The sequence below is a fragment of the Pagrus major genome, chromosome 5 (assembly GCF_040436345.1).
Source record: "Pagrus major chromosome 5, Pma_NU_1.0".
Taxonomy (NCBI): Eukaryota; Metazoa; Chordata; class Actinopteri; order Spariformes; family Sparidae; genus Pagrus; species Pagrus major.
Genome location: NC_133219.1, coordinates 39,472,502 through 39,497,815, shown reverse-complemented (window position 1 = coordinate 39,497,815; position 25,314 = coordinate 39,472,502). Strand labels below are relative to the sequence as shown.

General features: G+C 42.1%; 1 protein-coding gene across 6 annotated transcripts in view; it reads left to right on the top strand.

Annotated features, from left to right (window-relative positions):
• The window catches only part of cabin1 (calcineurin binding protein 1), a 48,915-nt gene extending 24,215 nt beyond the window's left edge, over positions 1-24,700 (top strand). For 3 of the 6 annotated variants that reach the window (XM_073466480.1, XM_073466477.1, XM_073466476.1), the window contains 8 exons: positions 6,652-6,815; positions 6,911-7,007; positions 7,118-7,801; positions 11,344-11,418; positions 17,004-17,262; positions 20,877-21,035; positions 21,176-21,378; positions 22,188-24,700. In XM_073466480.1, the coding sequence (XP_073322581.1) occupies positions 6,652-6,815; positions 6,911-7,007; positions 7,118-7,801; positions 11,344-11,418; positions 17,004-17,262; positions 20,877-21,035; positions 21,176-21,378; positions 22,188-22,337 (1,791 nt within the window). In that variant the 3' untranslated portion in view covers positions 22,338-24,700. Of the gene's footprint in view, positions 1-6,651; positions 6,816-6,910; positions 7,008-7,117; positions 7,802-11,343; positions 11,419-17,003; positions 17,263-20,876; positions 21,036-21,175; positions 21,379-22,160 lie in introns of all 6 variants that reach the window. The other 3 variants (XM_073466475.1, XM_073466479.1, XM_073466474.1) reach the window with 1 other exon arrangement.
• The last annotated feature ends 614 nt before the right edge of the window (positions 24,701-25,314 follow it).

Below are 25,314 nucleotides of genomic sequence, written 5' to 3'. Positions count from 1 at the left end.
TATGTCATCAGAGCTGCAGTGATTAGTCAATTAAGTAGGGCTTATTTTCATCATCAATTAATCTGCCGATTAATTGGTAAATTGTTTAGTAGATGAAATGTTGTAAAAACTTGTAAAAATCATCACAATGATGAATGAATCATCACAATTTCCCAGCAGCAAGATGATGATGATGATGATGATGATGGTTGATGATGATTGTGATGATATGGTGTAGGCATCTTCACATTAAAAGTCGGACGTCGTGGTGGAGACAGGTCTCTGTAAAGATGTTCTGGGATGTCGTGGTGGAGACGGGTCTCTGTAAAGATGTTCTGGATGTTGTGGTGGAGACGGGTCTCTGTAAAGATGTTCTGGATGTCGTGGTGGAGACAGGTCTCTGTAAAGATGTTCTGGATGTTGTGGTGGAGACAGGTCTCTGTAAAGATGTTCTGGGTATTGTGGTGGAGACGGGTCTCTGTTTTCCTGTTGTTTGGTCAGCCTGTCTCCACCACAACATCCCAGAACATCTTTACAGACTGTTGGGCCCACATCTTTACAGAAAGTCCAATTTGTCCATTTCATTTTCTTGCGACCTGATATTGCCATGTTAGTGTTGTTCTTATGACATCATGATTAATGTTGTTCCACTACAATCCTTTCTTGAGAACAAGCTTCAAATTCTGTGTAGACTAAGATGACATGACTGAATGAGTTAAGTATTGAACGGTCACTCTTTATAACACTTATTTATAACACTTATATTTACACTAAGTTAAGTTAAACACGTTTGGAAAAATACGCACATGGGAGGAGGATATCCTTTCAGTCTTCTTCCCGAGTCCCTAAGCGGTGACATTACAAAAACGTGACCGCTCAGTTGCAAGGAACGCCCAAGACGAACATTAATTATGATGTTCCGGGAACAACAATAACACGGCGATATCGGATTGTGCAATGAAAATAATTGTTAGTTGCGGCCCTTTATGTCATGCTTCAGTCTTTGGCAATGCATTATTAATACACTGACATTTGTATTGTGATTCTCGGTGTTGTGACACCGGAGCAGAAGTGTTGAAGTGTCTAGTATGCATGTTGCTCAGACTCTGACTAGTCTACTCATTATTTCATTTTAACTCCTTTTATGAAAACTCTCTGAAATAGCTGAGTCATTCCTCAAAAAGCTGATTTATTTACTGCATTATAGGGGTAAATCTCCCTCTTTAATCACAGATATTATGTTGCAACAAAAACCACAAAATCACTGTGTGTTGTGAAAACATAATTGTATTAAAATTACTCTCGTAGCAGCATATCCAGGCTGAATCTCATGATATTGGTCTTCATGCTGCAGTAATGCGAGGCCCCCCTGGCTGTTGGGACTACTGTGATCGTGAGGAGTCCCTGTGTGTTCGCTCAGGCTCGGTGTTACCTCCTCCCTCCTCGCCCCCGACTCTACACACCACACACATATTCTGCTTACATATTCTTCCACCCACTCACACGTTCACTCTCTACGAAGCTCCAGAGAAAATGATGTCGTTGTTGCCGCGTTTCAGAAAACAAAAAAAATCCATCCCAGCGTTGTAACTTATTTTTGAGCAGATACTGTCTTTTCAGAACGAGCATTCGTGTTTGATTTGACTGCTTGAATGTAACTTTGCTTATAGGTAAGCCTCAGTGTCTTGTTATATTAGGTCGGGGTTGTCTTCTGGGGAACAGTTACACTTGTATTACTTGCCTCGGTTTGATGTATGACTCAAACATTTGTGTGTTCAGCTGTGCTGTAGGTGGAGCTCCACTCAGGAGAACCTTTTTTTTTCTTCTTCGGGGAGGAGTGTTGGCCCAATGAATGCATCTTGTAGAAGTTGATATTTTGATTTGCATGTTGGAGGATTACTGCCAGTATGTTTTCAGCTGCCTTCTTCCTCTGCTGTGTCTTCAGTTGACATTTTTCAGCAAGTTTTTTTTATTATTATTATTTTCTATTTGCCTCATTCACACAACAGGAAGCAGGAAAAACAAGGTGTGTTTACTTAATATGTTTATGGTGGCCAGCAGGAGAGGCACGAGCAGAGTTGAAAGAGAGGAACGGAAGAAGGTGAGGGGCTGCTGAGCTGAGGAAATGGTGTGTGTTTGTGCGTGTGTGTGTGTGTGTGTGGGTAACACAGTCCTGTGCTCAGACATTACTGTTCTTCAGCCTGTGGTTTCTGTGGTCAATGAGGGGCTTCACTTACACGAACCTGACCTTCTTTTCACTTTTCTTGTTCTGTTTTTGTCACTACTGGCGTGACGCCTCCCTCTACACGGATGTGGTAGCATTGAGGTAATTTTTCAGTCAGTTTATGTTCTCTTGTTCTTTTCCTGTTGCTCCGTCTTCAGGGTGATCACGCTCTACCCCTCCCCCTCGCTCTTATTCGCTCTACTCATCTCCTCTCTCTGTTGCACTCGTTCTGTTTCCTCATTACTCTCTCTCTCACACTCCTCTGTTTGTGTGTGTATTGTGTGGGTGTGCACTCATGGGCGGGAGTTTCTCCGTTGGCCTCCGATTGGCTGGCGAAGGCCTACGAGGATTGGCTATACGCTGTGTATAGTGCGAGAGAAGGGAAGGAAGGAGGGGCGGGGGGAGAGAACTCCAGCAGGCTGGGGTCAGGGGAGAGCGGAGATAGAGTGCGTGGGTGTTTTTGTTTTGAGATGGCAGGGTTTGAAACCAGGAGAGGAACGAGTCGGCTTGACTGTCAGTGGCACACTGAGCTCATAGGCCCTGACTCCAGCCCCATTTCTCCTCTCGCCAGAGAAGCTGCCATCCTCCTCTTCTTCTTCTTCTGCTCCTGCTCTGCCGTGTGCAGCTGTGCTTCGCTGCCCTAGCACCCAAATGCAGCCCACCCCCTGCTCTCTGTGCGTGAGCCTCTTTCAGGGTAGAGGCGCTGCCAGGGCTGCTGGTGCTGCGACGGCCAGCAGGAAACTATCCAAAAGAATACAAACACAGACGTCGTGGAGTAGCTTTCTTTGGTGATGGTGAGTCGCTTTCTCTCTTCGCCTCTGACTTTGACAAAATCGGGAATAAGTTGGCGTTGATTTTTGTGCGAGCAGAGTTCCTGTGTTATTTTGTGAGAGTTTGTGTTATACTAGAGTGATGTGGTGTTTTTAAATTGGTGCTACTCTTGTGTTAAAGGCACAGAGGAAAGTCTCAATTGTGCACGGCAAGGTACAACAATGTATGACCGCTGTTAAATTACACCACCCACCTACCAAATGCTGCTAGTATTGGCAGGTAACAAGTTAAGCTAAAGTTGTATTTGGCTGGTAAAATAGTGCAATTGTTACCATTAAGCTGCCCAATTAACTGCTGGATGCTAAAAGACACTCAGTTTGTGCAACTTCCATGCAGTTGATAAGTTCTACTATGGGTCATATTTTGGGCCTGTTCTGTCACTGACAGCATGTTATTCATGAGATGACATACATAAACCCACAGGCTGAGGGTTTTCCCCCAGATGTTTAGCAGACAGCAAGCATTTTGTTTTGGCTAACTTTCGCACGAGGAAGTTTGGGGACTAGGGGCAGTTTATTCTACGGTCAACAAGGACAGCAGTGGGTTGTATCTTTGCATTTAAGACGGATAAAAATGACAATTTTGACACTAAAGAGCTGTCTCACCAGTTCCTTGTCAGCCAAAGTCTTCTCAAGGTTTATGCTGTAGAGTTGGTTGGTTTGCTTAGAATAATTTGAGGTAAGTTGTCAGTGAAGAGCTTCCTGGGGAACGGAGGTACTCGAGGGTGGATTTGATGTCAGTTGGTCCTTTTTTAGTTGAAGAAACGGATGGAAAGTGAATTTTACATCCTTGAATGTAATTTCTCAAAATTAATGTTAGCATTTTAGCATCCACACCTACCATTCCCTGTAGTAGAGCCCGATCGGTTGGCCGTTATCTGCTTTTATTGGCTTATCAAAGATAGATCTGTGTCGGTGTATATATTGTCAACATGTAAACTTTTTTGGGAGATTATAATGCGAAAGAAGATGCCTGCTTATTTTATAATTATTAAATTCCAGTGAAGTTGTATCGGCTGATATATGGATACCATTACTACCTCATATCAGTATCTTCAGTCGGGCTCTAGTTTTAAGTCGCATAATGTTTCTTAGAGATTTAAGATGAATTTAATTGTTATTTTGCAATACAATATTATATAATGGATATTTTTGTGGTAACTCCCTAAACTAGGTACACAAAAACTATGTTGACTCGTTGGTACATGATGATCCAATCAGAAAAATAAAGTTTAGGAGTCTCACAGTCTGAGGAAAAAGGTTCCTCTGTAGTCTGGTGGTACGGCAGCAGATTTTTGCCCTTTCTTTATCTTGCTGCAACAGTACTTCCTAATGTTGCTGTTCTATAAAACATCCATAAGCAACTAACTATAATTACTTTACAAAGTGACTTGTCTCCTGTCTGTTTTTATCCCCATCGTCAACCCTTTTGAACCTGAAAATGGTCTAAAGAAAGACCAGATTCCTCTCGTACCAAAGGATTCTCTTGCCATCCCTTGGTCATCTCTCGTCTGCTGTGCATCTTAATCTATCTGGTTTTCGCGTGATGTATCGGCCACATCTGTGCCAGAGCTGTCGCTCCAGATATCAAGCAGTGCTCATATTTTCTCTCACCAAAAAAAAAAAGGGAGAAAAAAGATGCTTAAAATCATTGCAGTTAAATTCTTACAAATCTGCTTTAGCTGTTGTGCTACAGCATAATCTGTGTAAAGCCATGGCTCTGCTCTCCCAAAACAGATTTGCTGTGGTTGGATGGTTCTCTGATGAGGAACAACTCTCCTCCATTAGAGATGTTTTTTTTTTTTTTTTAAGTGATCAGAGCCCACCCCCTCATCGTACTTGTCCCGCTCCGTTGGAGGCTTTTGGTAATCTGTGCATTGAAAGGTTGAAACCTCCCCAAGCCCTGCGTGATTGCATCATATAATATTTATATACTTCTCATTTTCACATGTACATTTGTTGTTCAGAGTTTATTTGTTGAATTGGGATCATTTCACCAGCTAAATTAAATCCAGGACATCATAATTGAAATAATTAATGAGCAATCTGAGCAGATGAGATTGATTTCTAAATTAATTCTTAACAGATGCCTGCAAACAAAAACTCAGTTGCCTCCATGAACTAAAAATGAAAATGCAAACTTAACTTAGGATTTTCGAGGGAGGAGTGTCACGAAATCCTGAAATCTCTAACTTCGATACATTAACTTGAAAAATATAGCTGTCAAATGTGAAAATTGAACATTGAGGGAATAACATTTCTGATTTTCTTTTTTAAAAACAAATAAATGTAACACGGTTTATTCATGCGCTGTGTGTTAAGAACAATAACATCAAAGTTGATTTACTTCTGAACGAGGTGGCCACTACAGCAGTGCATGTGTCAGCAAAAGATTAAATCAAGAAAATAATCAGTGTATCCCGATGTCCTCAAATGTCTTGTTTTGTCCATAAGATATTCAGTTTACTGTCATACAGGAGGAAAGAAACCAGAAAGTATTCACATTTAAGAAGCTGGAATTGGGAATTCAGACTTCTTTATTTCTTAACAAATTACTCAAACCAATTAATATCAAAGTAGTTGGTTGTTAATTAAATCGTTGACAACGAATCAATTTAGATTGCATTTTAGATTGCCACTCTTTCTCAGTGAGTAGGCGTTAAATCCGTCCTCAGGAATGTGATTTGGTTTATTTGCCTCTCGCTCCTTTCTTGTTCCTCTCCGGTGGCTTTGAAAATGTCATCCGACAATCTGTCTGTGAGGAGGAGCGCCGCGCTCCCCGGTGCCTTCAGCAGCTGATGAAGCCATCTCGTTTGTTTTGTTCCGTCCTGATATGGTCATCTTTGTTTTGTCTCGCACACATTTTGTGAGGGCCAGAAGCTCTCGACTCTGTGCCATGTGTCTTTATGACAGAGCACAGCCTAGGCCACCATCTGCACTCGCATCAGTAGCTTCAGAGTGCAGAACCTTGCCTCGCTTCACCTGCTGGGAGGACATGTGCTCACTGAAAAGGTGGACTCGTCCATCAAAAAAGGGGAAAAAAAATCATCACGCTTTCTGCAAAGGAGGACTGTTTGTTGGTTTACAGCCAGTCTGCTGGTGAATTGAATTGCTTGGACAGAGCTGAGCGCTAATGAGGCTTCCTATCATGTGTGCCCAGAGAGAAAGCCCCCCATCCCTCCCTTCCAACCTCCTACATGGCCAGCCAGTCCGCAAGATCTCTCCTGCAGCCTTTCCATCCCCTCATTAGGGCTTTCTTCTTTGAATGCCATGGTTTTAACTCCCATTAATTCTTTTGCTTTAAACTTTCTTTCCTCTCAGTTTTTCCACGTCTTTTAATTGTTTCCGTGTGCTTTTGAAAACCTGGAGTCGTAGCAGAGAGCAGACTTAAAACATAAACTTTCAGAATTTCTCCAATTAGCCCTGTTGGCTTGTTGTCCAGTCAAATGTGAAAGCAGCTCCTCCTGGACAACAGTTGGCCTCCTCGCCCATAAGTTCGTCTGTGCCATGTTCCACTAGCAGATGGCTGAAAACATAATGTGTTTTTTTTTATTGTTGCCGCACAGTCAAACTCAACTCTTCTGCTTCTCTTTTTTTTCCTCTCCCTGTCCCCTTCAGGGCATCTGGCGTATTCCAGTAGATGAGATTGACCGTCCGGGAAGTTTTGCATCTCATATGAACCGATCCATTGTCCTCTTGCTGGAGGTGCTGTCTCAGCTTAAGGATCACGACACTCTGGTGAAAGTCTCTTTCATGCTGCAGAGAACCCCTGACCAGGGAAAGTAAGGACCTTTTTGTATGATGCTTCTGTTTGTGATTTGTATTATGCATTTGTTCTGTGACACCTCTTCTTCTCGTTTCTTTCTCCTCCATGAAGGAAGTATTTACGGGATGTTGATCGCCAGGTTTTGGCCAAGAGAGCATTTTTCCTAACTGTAAAAGTCCTGGAGGACAATCTGAACAATCTCACAGGGGTAAGGAAGCACAAATCACTACACACACACAAAGAGCTGAGAGACGCTTGGTGTTTTAGGCCTCTGGCATGCACCCACTTCATGTTTTGACAGGCTCTGGTCTCTTTCAGGTATCGGAGCAGCTTCCCAAAGCGCCTGCGCCCTCCATGGGGGAGATGACCACAACAGACGCATCCAACAGGCCCAGTTCAGAGGACAGCAAACATGTGCTGCCTAAGAAGTCTGGGCTCACAGAGGGAGCCTGTGCCACTGATGCAGGGCCCAGGGAAGCATCACAGGCTCAACTCACCCCACTAACGCCATCCATAGATAAAGGGAGTAAGGTTCAGGAGAGCTTCCCTGGAAAGGTGGAGATTCCTGGGAGTGAGGAGCACAAAGCGGGGCCAGAGGAGCCCATGGAGCTGGAAACTGGCACCTGGAGGAGGCCCCCTACTACCACAGATTCTCAGGGCAACCAAAAGGAGGCTGAGACCTCCATGACTGCCGTGGAGCCCCAACAGAAAGTGATTGACAGCAGCCGGACACCAGAGCTGTCTCTAGAGGAGCTGAGTATCAGTTCCAGGCAGCAGCAGCTTCAAGCTGCAGCACCCAAGGTCACTGTGGCAGCCAGTGGGACTGATCAGGGGTCACTACGGAGGCCAAACAGGAAGAGGAAGCTTCTTGAGGATGTGGAGTCGGGGAAAACCTTACTGCTCGATGCCTACAGGGTGTGGCAGCAAGGTCAGAAAGTCATGACCTACGACCTGGGACGCATTGAGAAGATCATGTCAGAGACTTACATGCTGATGAAACAGGTAAAGCTCTTCAAGATGCACCACACGGTTACCTCTGCTGTGCACAATCAGATAACACTGTTGTTGTGAGAACGTGCACTGCTATCATTTTTTTTAATTATTTTCGAAGTCATGCATCATGCATGGAACCTCCTAAAATAAAGTGGCCTTGGGAAACCCCTCTTCTAACTGAACTAGTAACACAACGCCCACTGTAGATGAGGGACTTTCCCTCTTTCAGATTTCAAACACTTTGACACATCCAGCTCACAAAGTGCGGTTGTACTCTCATTTCACCCAAATTCAACCTTTGTGACTTTCTGCTGTTACTCCTGCTGATTCTAAAAGTAGCTCTGCGGGTATTTTATAAGAGGAACTGGGATTTTTTACATGTCGCTGTGAATCAGTCAGGTTTTTTTTTCTTTTTTGATTGATGCATCTAATCACTGCAATCACACACTTTTTAAGTAGCAGTGATTGGCCCTCAGGTTTCATTTAGACGCAGCACTAATGGAAAAAAATTTGTAGGATTTGTGTTCTAACAATTATATTCATTATAGATTAATTGTTTTGTGTAAAATGTAAAAAAAAAAGCCCGAAGTCACGTCTTCATATTCCTTCTTGTGTCAAACCAACAGTCCAAAACCCAAAGACTCTTCATTTTCTTTCATAAATGACAAAGAAAAGCAGTAAATTCTCACATTTAAGAAGCTGGGACCAGCAAATGTTTTACAGTAACAAATAATCAACTATCAAAATTTCTGGCAACAAATTTTCTGTTGATCCACTAATCATTGCAGCTCTGTCTGGGAGCATAAACCAGCTGAAAGATGGTAGAAAACAGACTATTGAATGGTGAGAACTTTTATGTAATGGCTGTAGAACCGGTGCAAAGAGTGGGAAAAAATGTGTTGTGGCTTTGTTGCCATCACAGAGATGAACTCTGACTTTTGTGGAGAGAAAAGGTTGAAATTCTCAGATTTCAGCTTCTCAAATGTGAATATTTTCTGGTTTCTTTCTTCCTCTATGACAGTAAACTGATTATCTTTGTGTTGTGGACAAAACAAGACATCTGAGGACGTCATCTTGAACAACTTGAAACACTGATCAACATTTTTCACCATTTTCTGACATTTATAGACCAAACAACTATCAATCAATTGAGAAAATACTTGACAGATTAAATGGCAATGAAACTAATTTAGTTGCAGCCCAAGGCTTTCTTCTATTAAGCAACATGTTTTATTAAAATGTACAGTAATTAATGAGTCATGGAAAGAGCTGCCTTCTGTGTAACTTTATGATTTATGTTTCAAACTTCTCCTGCTCAGGAGATGTCAAAGCAGCGAGACATTTCTTTGAGGCACACTGGCTGTAAAGTTGTTCAAAGTTAGTCCAACTTCAGGGCTTTCTGTGGCATTAATGATGTCCATAGCAGAACAACCCACATCAGCTTGTATCGCCATATTGAGCTGAAGATCAATGCTGGCCCTACAGAAGTAGCCTTGTCATTGGCTGTGTAGTGCAAGAGAGCTGTAGCTGTAGTGGGAGGGCAGTAGGCGAGGGACGGATGAAGAAATCAGTTTCAGCAGCTTTGTTCTTTTCGTTTTTAGGTGCTCGTGTTGCAAGATTTTCCCTTTGCACTTAAAAAAAACCACAGAGAATATTTCCTCAGACACACCCATCAGAGAAAGTAGCCACAACCAGCCCCGACATGTTTCCTGTCACCGAATGAGTTATATAATTATGATGCCTGGACAATTTCCAGAAGCATCTTCTGATTGTGCACCTACTTGCACAAACTGCAGCACTTTGTGGTTTTATGGTCTGCTGCACTGCAGGCTACAGCTGCATGTAGTCACAGTTTAGATCTGTACTTTGCTTCTTGTTTTGGTTTTTCTTTTTACCTCCACGTATTTCGGTCAGATATATTTCTTTCTTTCAGTTCAGTTCAGTTCAGTGTTAAGGTGGTAAATTTCCAAGAGTCTCTGAATCGTTCGTTTCTAGACGTACAGAAAGTTTTTCCTGCCATCAGAAAAAAGTATATCCTGACACATCAGAGATAAAAATGTAATTAATTACTTTGACTCAAGTGCTGTGCTTCAGTACACTTTCAATATGCTTATACTTTACTTGGCTATTTCCATTTTCTGCTACTTTTATACGTCCACTCCACTACATTTTTGAGTTTTACTTTAGTTACTAATTACTCTGCAGATTACATGCTGCATCAGAGCCAAAGCAGAGCATGTTTAAATTAATTTATTTGATTGGCAATTGGATAAAGACAATCCAATAATCAATGGATCCATAGTACAGTAGATAGTTTATACATGCATGTAAATGTATGTATCATTTTATGTGTAATTTTGATGCCTGAAGGTCGGGTCGCTCGTCATCCCACAGTGGACCTTTTTTTAATTGATAAGTTCACCGAAAAATTTAAATGCAGTCATTTAAAAGGCTTCGCACAGCTCCCACCCAAGTCCTAGAAAGCAACAAGATCAAATTCATTCATGTGTTTAACACCCTCGACTGCGGTCGAGCTCGTGCACCAACGTCAGAGGGGGTGCACTCTAACACTTTAAGCTTTGCAGCTATTGTTGTTTTTTCCTTTTAAATCAAGTCTCCAGCTGCTTCAGTTGTTTAGCAGAATGCTGCAACGCTGTTTTACTGTGAAGCTCCAGAAATGTTTTGTGGACTACGAGACTTCACCTGACTTTCCATCAGCACGGCGGGAGGAGATGATGAGTGGGTTTTTTCATTTTTGGTGGAACTGCTCCTTAAGTGCATTTAGTGTCAAAGTACTTTTTGATACTTGATAACATACTTCTAGACTTTTACTCAAGTACTTTTTGTACTCAGGTATGACTTTTGGGTCACATTGAGTTTTAGTCATGTGATGGATGCCTCGTTGACGTGTACACATTCAGATAATAATCAGTATGTGATATTGATGAGCCATCACTGACAGCTGAATGTGTTTTGACAGGGAAGGTTTGCAGTCAGTCAGTCAGACATGAATTGAAAGCAGAGTCCTGTCCTCTGTGATGCACCGAAGCTTCTCTCAGCTCATTTAACAATTGGCATCATTTGAGAAGCAGAATGAGGCTGCTGTAAAAATCCCTCCTTTTGGGTGTCCCTGAACTGTTTCCTACAACAGGCTGCTGGAGGGAACATAACAGCTGTGTGAACAAGATTACTGCTAAGTGTACGATGTTGGGCTGCAGCTAAGCTTGCCAACTCCCACACATCCGTGAGCTGCACTGGACCTTAATGTGAGCCCTTCTTTACTCAGAAGAAATCCTGCTGGCTCACAGACTGAATCAGAAGAAATAGTTGTTGTACAGTGAGACAGAACGAGTAATTAACCGGCTCTGTACACAGGACAGGTCGCCTTGGAAATATAGGATGAATTTACAGTAGTATACTCACAGCTCGAGTGTTGCATGAGGAGGTTTTACTAAGTAGAAAGATGTGTGAAAAGATGTGACTCTGTGGAAAATAACCTTGAGCATCTGAAGACACGTTGCCCTGACGTTCTGCCTGTTCTCCGTTCTCAGGTCGATGAGGATGTAGCTCTGGACCAAGCTGTGAAGTTCTGCCAGATACAGTTGGCCACTTCTGCCCAAAGACAGGTAAAAACTCATCTTTCTCTTTTTCAAAATTCTTTACAATGTCCGTGTGTCGGTCCATCAGACACTTTGATAAATTATTTTGTTTGTAAGCGCTGCTGCAACCAAAACCGGTTGTGGAGACTCTGCACTTACAATCTTTAAAGGGAAAATGTGTAACATATTGCCAGAACTTTTGTTTTAAAACATTCAAAAAATGAACTAACATGATCAACAGTGTGTGAACAACAGCATCGACGTTGTCAAACACGTCCCTGTATTGTGTTGCAGTGATGTCTGCCAAAGTTAGCATGCTAACCAGCTAGCACCGGCCTGTCCTGTCTCCTGATACCACTTTGTACATCAAGAAGTGATAGTCTGGTGTATACTAGCAACAAGTTCGCTACTTGGTCTAATAAGTAAACAAAATGAACTCTCAGAAGTATCAAGAACAGAAATACTTTTATACCTATCGCAGAAAAATACAATCGGACACCGCCTATATTCAAGATGAGTTTAATCACCTCTAACTGGTCATAAAACACATTTCATTCAAACTGGTCATAAACTAAAACAAACTCACCAAAACAGTCTCTGGTTTGGTCCAAATAAATCCTCAGTTCAGAGTAAGATGTGAAAATATTCTGTCTCTCCTGTCCCCGCCTCCCTTGTCTTCTCATCCCTGGAGTCATAGTCCTGGTCAGAGCGGCTATAAATCATCTCAGTACTGTATCCCCTGTCTTCAACCTGCCCTCAGTCGGTCTCAGAGGCTGTGTTTAGACCCCTGGTGCTGCTGTATGGATGCTTTGGAAAATGAGTATTGAAAATGTTTCCAACATTCCGAATCAACGTATCAAAAAATTGATATTTTAGTCTGCCTCCACCGAACGTATGCTTCAGCAGCCGCGCTAAAATGATCCATCTGAGTTGTCGTGATGTTCCCCATCTGCCACTCAAATAGTTTAAATGCTAATTTTGCTTAAAATGGCAATTTTGAAGGATGGCTATTTTGCCGTTCTTGTGTGTGGTGAGGTAACATGTGGCATCTGTAGTAAGATGTGCTGAAATGATAAGTAGCCTGGTAATTCCCACACTTATTTGAGTCTCTCCTGCTTCAGCCTGCCAGCACTAAATATAGCCCAAAGTGTGGCGCGAATGCTCCCTGTTGTCCCCTCACGCAGTCGCTGCCAAACTTGTCATCGGTTTCATCTGAGCTCTGGTGTGCACGTTGCTAATTTGCACAGTCATATGATTTACGAGGGAAATGACAGGAGTGTCTGACTACATTTAATATGTCTCTCTAATTGTAGTAAATCTAAACCAACTATTAACTCAGCAGCTTTGTCTTCAGCTCTCAAATTCCTCATCGAATTATTAGTTGCTCTGCCTCATCCTGTGTCGGTTACTCCCCCTTCCTCACATCCCTCCTCCTGCCCACACAGTCAACAAGGGTCTCTCTGCCCACATCCTGTTGTCACGGTGATGTTCCCCAAACCTCAGGCTCATGAGAAGTAGCTGTGGGCAAAATAAATCTCTCTTTCTTCCTAGTTCACTGATCCTATCATCATATTTTCTGCATGAGTCTTTTTGTTGCCTTTGTTCGTTTTGTCTGTGCATTTGTTTGTCTAATAAACAGCCGACGTAGAGACGATGGTGCTGCAGAGGAGACGGACATCATTTCTCCAATGTGTTAAAACCTGGTTGGCATCAGAATCTTTTGACTGAAACATCTGTGTGGGCACCTTTTTTGAAACCTAGTTGTTGTTGTTTCTTTACATAATATCCTGCTGCACGCCATCTCCTGATCTAATCTTTTTAAAATTGGTACTCCTTGTTTTATTTCAAACTAAATGATATTTAACTTCCATGAAATTGGTGGCAATGAAGAAAATCACAAGATGCCTGAAGCAAAGGTCTTTGCATGCAAATGTCAGGAAATTAAGTCAATTAAGTTATTATTCAATCCAGGTCTCTTTTTTTTTTTTTTTTTTTACTCCCTGAGGGGATCTGCAGAGGCAGGTAGAGCGGTCCAGATAACAAGGAACACACAGGGAAAATGTAAAAATATGTAAAAATAAAAACAAACAGTGGCGCATTGCTGATTTAGAGTTATGCATCATGTGCAAGTTGTTATACTAATAATACTAATAATATTACAGTAATTAGTGATATATCAGCAACATAACTTTAAACTCATCAACATTGAAAACTGTTAAAATATTTATACTTGTTTTCATTTTTGTTTTGAACGGTTTTTGTTTAAATATATGTCAGAAGAACCTTTGTTACATATTTGGGATAATTTAAGAACACAACTCGATGTCCAAACCCAGAGAAATCTGTTATTTTATTCAAGTTAAGGGTGCATTTCATAAATGAAACATTCAAACATTACCGGGTCTGTTAACATTTGTGCCTGAGCCACATCAGATAGATCTTCATCAGCAGTTGTGGTTGGTTAATGAAGGTCTGGATCTGCACCTGACTCTCTCCTCTAGAGCTCACTGGCCCTCTCTACACAACAATCAGCAAAATGTCTTTTGATTTGTTTTGATAGAGACCCGTAGCTGCAGAAATTAGAGTCAGACGCAGTCGAGTCCTCTGACAACTATCGGGTAATCATGATAGATATTATAGTAACAGCAGTTACATTTAAATAAAGTAAATCTATATTTAGGGCTGAACAGTATTTCATTTTTTGTGATTTTTGAGGGAATTGTCTTTTTTACATTCCATCGGGGTCTGTACCAAACAAGCCTGTTCCCTTACATCTGAATAATATGATATAAATTGTTGACCTGTAGCTGATGCATGATGTGGTTTGTGTTGACGCAAATAAGATGATTCTGCATAAACTAGCTTGTTCTGCAGTCTTGTTGTTTGTTATTATGCCAGCAGCTCACGTCGTGGTTTGCGTTTGTGTGTGGTGGGAATGTGAGTAGGCACCTCGGCGTTCGCAGCTCGAGGACATGAAAAATTCTTGCTTCTTGCAGATTCACACATTCCTTCAAGCCCCCACAAGTGCAGAGCACGATCTGAGGTGTAGTGCTGAGCTGCAGAATGGGTTGTGTGTCGTGCTCTGTGTAGCGTTCGCTTCGCCGGTTTGATGCCATACGGAGGGAACACATGTCGAGGCTTTCACAACCTGGGCTCTTTGTCTGTCACTCAGCTAACGTATGATATGTTTTTGTTTTTTACTCTCCTCTCTTCCGGGAGATGGTGTAGCTTTTTAAGAGACTCTGTACTTAATTAAAAACACAGCCGTCCCCCCACTTTGGAAGGATGTCGAGGTTTTACTCATCAAAGAATAAGGACATTTGCTTCACAAAGGAGCCTCGGTGTCAGTCCCATTTGAGCAGGCAATTTAATTAAAATGTTCGGTTGGCCGCTCTTTCAATTGTGTTGGAAAGATGACCGAACCATCTACAGCTGCTCTAATCTGATTTAAAGCCCAATCTCGATAATTGCAAAGAACCATCTTTCAATTCAAATTCGTGGGACCTCAGTTCGGCTGCCAGCAGCCCACTCTCACCACCCAGCAAACACTGGAGGAGCCTACAGCCCGGCTGCATGCTATGTGCTGCAATTTTCTCAGGTACAGTGTTTTTCTAATGCTCACGGTCCAGCTGACTTGTTGGTGTCCTTGTTGGCGATGTTTAATTCATGACATATGAATCATCAAAGCAGGCTATGGAGCTGCTGCATGCTTGAAGCTGCTGCGTCGAGCTTTAGGATCCGTGGCTGTCTAAGTGTTTGGAAGGCCGCTCTGTTTGAATTGCCTCAGCTCTGCTGTGTGAATCCCGTAGGGAGCTTCATCATACACAGCTCTGATTCAGAGGACAGTCTGACTTCAACTCCCAGCAGAGAGCTGGAGAAAATGGCATGAGAGCTCTGTTATTGCTAAATTATGTTGTGCTAACATACTGTATCTGTCAGCGCCTGCTCGTCACGACAGCGGCGTAATGTGGCCCTGAACGCTGCCTCCAGGCTCTTCTTGACGACTGTAACACATTTAATAATCAAAGATGCCTCTGAGACAGAAGCTGTCTTTGTAGCAGATAGAAAGTAGGGCTGCTGGATATGGTAAAAAAGAAAAAAATCATATTGCGGTTATTTTGACAGATTTAAGTGCTGCTGGAATGAAACTGAACATGAGTAAGCATTTTTGCACCACCTGTTCCCTCGTCTCAATGTCTGGATTTTTTTGAATTGGTTTTCGGGTTAAATGGCTAAGATGAGCTGTGTGATTAAAGGGGAATTCCAGCATTTTTATACCCAGGCCCTGTATTTACATGTTTTGGTTTGTAAATGATTCATACCGTCAAATTTACATCCGCTACAAGTGCTCGTTTTTGTCACCGACAGGCTGAGGTTGTTAAGTTTCATTACAGAAATGATTCCCACAGAGACGATTTTGTTAAATCATGAGTTCAGTTTTGTAACTAGAAACACAAATCTCGTTCAAGGAGAAGTCTCGCTCTGAAATCTCGGGAGGTGAGTTGTTAGTTTTTGTCTCAAGGATTGTCAAAAACTTTGGAAATAAATTCTTGCTGGCAGTTCCTCAAGTTAATCGCCAAATCCTTATCCAACTCTGACTCATGTGTCAACTGTCGTCTTCCTGCAACACCTCACCTCTCACAAGATTTCAGAGCAAAATCCGAGAATTGAACGAGAATTGTGTCCCGCAGGCTTTTTGTCAAGGGAACAAGGGCGATGCCAACTTCTGGGTTAGCCGACAAAAATGTTATCCCTCCCGTTCTCTATACAACTGTGATGGGGTTCGAGAGTAGTGGGAGTGATCATGTTTGCATCATAATTTTAATTATTTCCTGAAAAAAAGATTAAAATCATGATTATGCGACACTTCTACAGACGCAAACATCTGGAGAACAAGATGTGCATCAAAATATTGAATCCTTTGCGATGTGGCTCTTTGTCCGTATTGATATTTTGATATAATATTCTAATATAAAGTCATTTACTGTCTAACATGGTTCCATAATTAACCCAGTGCACATCTGTGCAGCCTTCCACTGAATGTAAAATAAACTTTTTTCTTCAGCTTGTTGAATCTTGCCACATTTCATACGAGCCGGGTTTACAGGCTCGTTTTTCATGCAACTTTTCATCCATTTTAAATAGAAAACTAGAGAAGGTGTGTTCATGTCTTTTTGACTGTGCTGCTCTGTGTTGCCATGACAGCAGCTGTGGGAGCAGGGCGGCTGTTGTCGCCGGTTGTTTGTGCAGCTCTTGTGTTTAGAAGTGGTCCTCAAAAGGACACACAGGAAAGTGGCTCAGAGGGATTCAGAGCGGCGTAGAGCCGAGCACCCGACACAGAGTGCAGCACACAGGTGAGCCTCTGAGCCCCCGGGGGACGACATCACAGCTCTCCAAAGGATTTCATGACTTTAAGACTAATACTGCTGATGTGTGTTGTTTTGAAAAGTGCAGTGATGTCGACTGAGTCTTTTTTTTGTTTCTCTGGCACTGAGTCTGTCTTCAGGATGTTCAGAAAATCTACCTGAGCAGAGGAGGGTTAATGCTGCAGATGGATCCCCAAGGTCAGTCACTCCTCCTCACGACCACTGCTCTTCTTCTGTCTCCAACAGTCTGCAGGCGATGCCCCGACCACACCCAAGTACACCAAGGAGCACCGAGACCTCTTCTTCCCCGCCTCCCTGCCGACGCCAGTCCTGCTCAGCCACACCGCCTGCCACCCGCTGTCCACCCAGGACGGCCAAGCTAAGGTGGTGTACGAGCCCCTGAGCAAGCTGTCCAGACCTCAGACCTCCAGCTTCCACGATCAGACGCAGCACAGGAGAGCAGCCGCCCACCCCACAGCAGCCATGGCCTTCTTACCCCACACAGGTACAACGGGCTGCACGCCAACACATCACACCAGCTTATCTCCACAATGTCTCTAAACTTTTCCTAGCATCAGAAAGTTTAATAACTCGTGCAGATACAAAGTGGTGTTCTTGTTGTGTAGGAGTCTGAAACTACTGCTGAGGTGAAGATCCTAAGGTGCTTTAATCTGTGTGAGCAGCAGGGGGCGCCTGTGGACCTCCAAAGATCTGTTACATAACTCTGGCCTGGTTATATTTTGCCTTTTGGGTTTTTGTCTGTCCCCCAACAAGAGTTTTAGAAATCAGTGTCCTCCAGATTGTGACTCTGTCTGCCTACGTGAGCTTCAGGAGGGGGTTTGGCGTAATCATCGCTCATCCACATAATGAATATTCAGCTGGATACATTTGCACTTATCTCATGTTGAATATAATAATAGAAAGATGTAATTCCTTCACCCACGGTCTGCAGCCTGAACTCAGCCTGTGAGCATTAATCACATATATGTAGTATTCTTGTTTCTTAACGCAAGAGACATTCAAGGGCAGTAAGCAGCTTTCAGAGACACTGAAAACAAATGAAAGCTGGAGGATTGTCTTCAGTCATAAAGTGCTAATTAACTCATTTGGTTCCCCTCCAGATGGTGCTTTTGTTTTCACTCATTTTCAGCTAATGGTCATTACTGCAGTCTCTGAAACCTGAGCTCAATTTGACCTCTCTGTCTGCAGATATCAAACTTCACAGTTTTTGCTTTTGAGATGTTTGACCTTGAGGATTTTTGTATTAGAAGGACTTCACTCAAAATCTACTTTGAATGAAGGAACAAACCAACCGTCTAATTTTGTTACACACTTTCATATAAATGTCTGTTTCCTCTGTAATTGTTTTGTAGCAGGAGGTGATTTTTGTTTTAACCCCTGTTGATCTCAGTTTTGGTTCTAGTGGTTGCAGTCAACTTGATCTTGATTATAACGGCTACTTCTACACACCAGGCGGCATGCTTTCTGTGCTGTATTACCCCGATTACTGCCGTGTTGTGACTGTGGCAAAAAGGCATACAGCTCTTGTCTCTTCTAATTCATTGTGATAATTTTGAGCAGGTTCTATTCTTTGATAATTAATTGAAAGTTCTCACTCACAAATATCTGTCAGGTGGAGCAGCATCTCGGCATTCATCTGTTTTTGTCCCACATTCGAAATCCACAGTGCTGCTTCACAGCAAACTTCAGAGTTTATCGTTATCTGTCAAATTCTAGCCAATAAAAATGAGGCCAAATTGCTGTTAACAAGCGCAGCACGTATACACTCAGATACAGTAGGTGGTGGTATGCACCTTTTTTTAAAGTTAGTTTGTGATCCTCCAATAAACAGAGCAGGAGAAGAATTGCAGTCTGTGACATCAAACAGCTGTGTAGAGCCACACAGTGATGACTATAGAGCCAAACATGTCGCTGCTGTGGACGTTTTTACAGTTTGAGAAGAAGAAATTGTAAATTGCAACACTTCTTCTGCAATGATTGATTTGGAGAGGTGGGACCAGTTTTGATTTTACTCGAGCTATGAATTCTTAAATCCATCTTTGCTTCCCACATCTTTGTCTTTTCTACCCTCATGTGTTGATAAACTGCAGGTGAGGAACTTCTTTTTAAAATACACGTGAAGTGATGGGGTATCTTATCCGTATGGACCATGAGGCAGGTAATTATCGGTATTGGCTGAAAAAAATCCAAACTGTGCACCCTTAAATAACAATAACTAGTTATAAAACCATGAGTACAAAACTGAGTGAGTCAGAATCAGAGTATGCCAGTTTGAAAAAGTGTTATGAGTTGGGATTTAAAGGTCGAGGAAGAGTCAATTTTTCGAACTTTTTGTGTGAGAGCTCCAAAGGCGAGAGGCAGAACGGCTGAAGGCTGTTGACCCGCATGGTAGTCAAGTGGGCGGATGGTGTAGTGAGAGGATCTGAGAGGCGCAGGAGATTGTGTACAGAAAAGGGACAGAGGAACGAGGTTATGAAGGGCCTTGAAGGTGTAGAGTGTTATCACCTACTGAATCTACACGGCAGTAAACCCTGGCGGCCTTATGCCATCAGAAAGAGAACATTTTTCATCTGTAGACTCTGATTACATCACTAAATCCACGTGTCTGTAACCAGCAGCGGCAGTTTATCAATTTATTCGAGTCTATCAAAAAGATTTTCTCAACTTATTAAAGTTGGATGAACTTTGAAGGTGTTGCAGAAACACACACGCACATATTTGCATGCGCACACACACACACACACACACAGGTTAGCATCAAGCCTCACTGCAGCACTGTGTATTATGTAATGGTTTCCAAGGCAACATCAGTGGGTAAGCCTGGAAGAGCGTTGGATCATATTTTGTTTTCATTCGTGTGTCTGAGCTGCAGATAGTTCTCATGTTTCAGAGAGACGTCAACAGGGAACTTCAAAGTCTCATCAAATTATCAGTAATCTTACAGACGACGTGCACAGAAACGTTGATGCTGAGTCATTCTGTGGTTTCCACGATAAATAACACAAAAACTAACTAGAAGTGTTAGTTCGCTCCCTGTTGAAGCCGAAGGGGAGAAAGTTGCTGTTGGCAAAGAATCCAATTTAGATCTTTATTGACGCGTTAATTAACTACAAATACTGCAGAACTAAAAAAAAACAGAACTCCAGCACTCAGACTTCTTCCATCTATCAATCAGACTTGATGACGACCCACAAATTTTCAAACAAATCAACAGGTGTGGAGTAAACCTTTTAATGATCTGTTCAATAGGAAAATATTGGAGCCTAATAACAATGTAGACACTCAATGGGTGGATTAAATATAATCTTTCTTTGCCTCACGTGGTTTCCGAGTGGGACAGAAACATGGAGGTAGATGATCAGAGCTGGTCTGTACAGATACAACTTTTCTGTTGGAGATCTTAAAAGATTTATGGATTAGTAAAAAGTGAAAATAAACAAACAGTGACTGGCCAGCTTACCTGTAATGGAAGGCCATGGTGTAGGTAGGTGTCTGATTATAGTAAAAATCCTTTATTAACTCATGGATGAGCCCTGATGAAAACTCTTCAGAGTCGAAAACGTGTAGGCTTATTAATAATTCATTCATCTTTTGTAGCACAACCTGTTTCAAGCCTTTTGACCAACAAGTGTTTGGCAAAAATGAACAAAGCTGGAATCTGCTGAACCAGAAGCAACAAATATCGTTCCCGGGACACGATGTGGGTCCATATTGAAAATTTCCGGCAAATAAGACGCTTCACAGCAGGCACATGTCAAAAGAGTAAAATTCTGATTAAATTATTTTTTATCCACCACTTACTGGATCACTTTTTTTTAAGTCCTTGCAAATAAGTTGGAATCTGTAGAATGATTTCTATCGGGTTGAAGAAATAACGTTTTTTGGATGACGCTAATGGTGGCTTCTAGCTTAAACATGATAAATAATAGAGGAGTTATCAGTGAGTGCCAGAGTTTTGTCTTTTTTTTATCCTTGCCACCACCGTGCGTCTGATATATTGCACAAGTTTGAGAGCTGTGCTGTTGTTCTTTCAAATATTGTAAAACCGTTAAATACTCTGCTGACAGTATTTTGTTGTCGTGTTGTTTTTATCCACAGAGGAGCGGGAGGAGCCCTCAGAGGGACTTTCGTACCGACAGCAGGAGTCACACCTTTGTCAACAGATGAAACTCGCCACAGTTTCCCAGGGGCAGGAGTCAGCAGCCGCCTGGTTCCAGGAGGAAACTGCCACATGTAGCACCGCACAACCATGCCCAGGTCAGAACCTCTGAATGAGAGGTGTGACGGGATCACAGCAGGATGCATAGATTGCATTAATTATAGTCTAATTTGGACTGTGACTTCACATGACTTGAAAATGTTCAAATCTTTAGAAATGTTCTCTTTTTGTCTCTCAGACCAGCAGCAGTATGCCAGCAACGAGCAGTCAAAGCTTCCAGACCCCAACCGGATTCGCTCCCGAGTCCCGCCCAACATGCCAAAGCTTTTCATCCCTTCAACCGTCTCCAAGTTCCCTCCAGAAATCACAGTAACACCTCCGACACCCACACTCCTCTCCCCGAAAGGCAGCATCTCAGAGGAAACCAAACAAAGACTTAAGGTGTGCAGTTTGCCTCTAAATATATGATTCTGTCGGTGTGCAGCTTTGCAGACGTGGTGCTGACATCCGTCCTGAGTGATCACTTGTGATCAGATCTCACTTCCGTGCACATCTATCACTGGGACAAACAGACTGGAGGTTTTCTGCACAAAGGCAGAAAATATCTTCATGTAGAACATTTGCTGAATTTACAAGACTGCACAAATAATGAAGAATTTATCAGAGACAGCGTTTCACAAAGTTTGTTAAGACTCTCCTCACGCAACAACTCTTAAAATTTCGTGATTTGTTAATGGAGTCTGGTGATATTGTGGTTACTAGTTCAATGGTTGGATTAGTTGAAACGGTGTGTTCACAAATATCTGCTGCTAACATTGGCAGGTGAACAGAGCCCAAACATTTGAGTCTTTTATTGATCTAAACATGTCAAATTTTACAAACGGTACACGGTAAACGGTAACCAATATAGGCTACTTCTTTGTCGCCCGTGGAGACAGTCCCCCAGACTCCCTTGAAAAATTGCTAAATTTTGTTAGTTGCTGAGTTAGGAGACACTTTTTCAACTTCTTCATTATTTGGACCTTCTTGTAAATTCGACATTAAGTTCTTTCTTTCTATGTGTAAAAAACATTGTGTTCGTCCCAGTGATGTACAAGTTTATTTGCATTTGGAAGTGGTCACTCAGACTCATGTTAATGCCCGGTCTGAACAGCATCAGTGTCTGTGTGAGCGTACATTAACCATACAGTACATGGATCTGTAACGACTCTAACACTCAACAGTGCCCCCTGCTGTCCTCTCCTATACAGAACGTCATCCTGTCGTCTCAGTCTGCAGCCACGGTGAAAAAGGACACTCTGAGCCAGCCGGCGCTGGAGGTGCAGGAGACATCGAGCCAGGAGTCGTCACTGGAGAGCGAGTCGGACGAGGAGGAGGAGGACGATTACATGGACATCTGAGCCTGTGGAGACCTCGTGTGCACGCTCAGACTGAACGAGACCGGGCCTTTTGTCGCAGCAGGGCCTCACTCTGCCAAACCTGTGCACCTGTCTTAAAGAAAATGAACGGTACATGTCACTGCAGCTGTCTTTTCCCTCTCATGCATTTCAAAGAAACAAGCACTCCCAAACTGAAAGAAATGCAGTGTTGTCATCGCCTGTCATGTCACTGACGGTGCTCATGACAGGAGGCTTCAGTCTCACAGCATGTCTGTAAATTTGTGCCATTTATGCATATCACACATCAGCTTATGGAGCTCTCCTGCAACCACCTGCACTCTGGATCCGGCAACAAAGACTTTTAGCCTTTACAGCCTTCCAGTCCTGTGTTTATGCATCTATTTTTTTAATGTTGTGTGCTATCTGTACCTCCGAGCTGCAGCTAAATCTGAGAAACCAGTCCATCTGAGGTTGCACCTGCTCTCCTCCATCATTTCCTTTTTGGCATGAGAAGACGCATCGCATCAGTACATGATATATTTCAATGAACATAAAGGTGAGATCAGGACAATCGGCTGCATTCATCTGTGGAGCCACACAGCCTCACAACCCGTAGCAGATTGGAAATGTTTACACTTTGGGATGTTTTTCAGTTGGCACTCAACTCTGTGCTATTTTTGTACTCAGTGTATTTCTTGTAATATTTTGTCCGATATATATTTTTCTTTTCTTCGGTGTGCATTTGTAGCTAAGAGGAACAGTTCTTACCAGGAAGACGTCCTGTCACCAGCACTGATCTGAATGAGGGGTTTCAGTTGTTATGAATTAGCTTTTGTACATATCATAATGTCACAATCCAAGTATCTTTCCAATATGTTTGGCTTTAACGCGTCGAGTATGAAGGACCGTCCTCACCAAGAACGATGACTTTAAATAGATTGTTTTAAAAACGCACTACAACTAGAAATAGAAAAATAACTATCTTTGTAGATTCAGATGGATTTTAATCTGCTGTCGTTCATCAGATCGCTCTGAAAGTTTCCAGAGACATCAATTAGCTTGATTTTTGAGTTTTCTACAAAATATTTCAGGAGTACTTACAATGGGCTGTTCAGACCTGGTATCAATATTCACCCTGAGTGATCCAATCACAAGTGGACAGCTGCAAGTGTTAAAGCCCCCAAGACACATTTACAACACATTTGACAACCAGCCACTCAGAGATGGTCTGAGAAGGAGAAGAAGAGATTCACCGAATGAATAACCCCAATATCACCAGACTCCCTTAACATATCGCGTAATTTTAAGAGTTGTCACATGACAAAAAAATTCACAAACGTTTCAAAACCTTGCTACAAGAAATTCTAAGTCATTGGTGCCTTCTTGTAAATTCAGCATTAAATGAAAACATGAAGTTGTTTGTTTCCTTGTAAAAAGTGTCAGTTTGTGGCAGCATGGCTGTACCAGCCTGTCTGCTTCTGTGTCTAAAGTGCTAAAGTCTTACCTGCCAACATTTAGCAGCTGTTTGAACACACTGTTTACACTGATTTCACCATTTACACTCAATTTATGAAAGAAAACATGTCAAATTTTACAAATACACTAAACAGTAACCAATATAGGCTACTTCTGGAGAAAGTCACCAGACTCCCTTAAAAAACTTCATTATTCTTCATTATTTGGGACTTGTTAATTCGGCCAACTACTTTTTATTGTTCTGTGTAACGTACAACAGTAACAATTAACTGATATCCATTTTCCAAAGCTGACAACACAGCTGGAGTGAACAGCTTCATCAGTAAGATGCTCACATCGCTGTCATTACAGTTAAAGTCATCGTTCTCGGTGTGGTCGACCCTGTAAGCTGGAGAAGTGTGCGCATGCGTGAGGGTGTAAACATTAAGGTGAGGCTCGCTCAGGAAACGACTCGGCGTTAACAGACGTCATCTTTCCTGAGCTGAGTGGAGTTGAGATGCACGTCGAGGAAGCCTTTCTAATACAGATGCCTTTCCATTAAAAACCATTTTGGTAAATTTGTCACAGTTCTAGCTTAACTCAGAGGAAGACAACCGAATGTTTTTTACAGATTGTTTTCTATAAAAAAGAGAGATATTTACTGATTGTGTTTCTTGAAAGCTGTCTAAAAATACTTTTTAAAAAAAGGACACAAATGAATAATTGTAAACAATCACCCTTGTTATTAAAGAAAACTGTTTTGTATTTTATTTCTTTTGTTTTTTTGCTGTAAGATAGTTTTTCTATTGTTCTGCTGAGCTTCTGGGAATGTGCCACAGCTGGAGAGGCTGCTGGAGGGGAACTGTTCTCTCTGTCTGGACTGAATGCATTATAGATGTCGAACCAAAAATATATTTGAGAAACACATATTTGTTCTGTGTGCTACTTGAAATTACCGTCCAGGTCTGCAGAAAATGTTAAAAAAGAAAAAGTACCCGAGGAGCCGCCGGCTGTAGTAACACCATCTGTGGTTTATTAGAGGACCTGTGGACACGTCTTTCTCCAGTGAGTACAGCAGCAACTCATCATTCTTCATTAATTTTTCTCATACTGTGAGCTTTTATAATGTTTGGAGCGTCAGCAACAACCCTGCTGACATTCAGCTTTGTAGCCCGAACATTCACAGGATGCAAACAAAGTTCTTACATGTATGTGTTTATGAATGCATAAGCAGACGGTAAGTAATGTTTTAATGAATTATGAATGCATTTAGAAAATGAGTGGGTCACCTATAAGTACCACTAGTTTGACTTTCAAAACGGTCAGTGTTTACTGTCATTAAAAACAAGTCTGCTGTGCCTGTGCCTTTCACTGTGAATGCTGTTTCACAATAAGTATAAAGTTGAAAATATAAAAAATACAATAAAAGAAAATAAGATGTATAATATGCAAATATACAGCATCAGTACAATATACATTAGTGCCTTATGCAGTGTTTTAGGACTCAAACCTGGAACATTAACAGGGAAATGACGTCTTTATT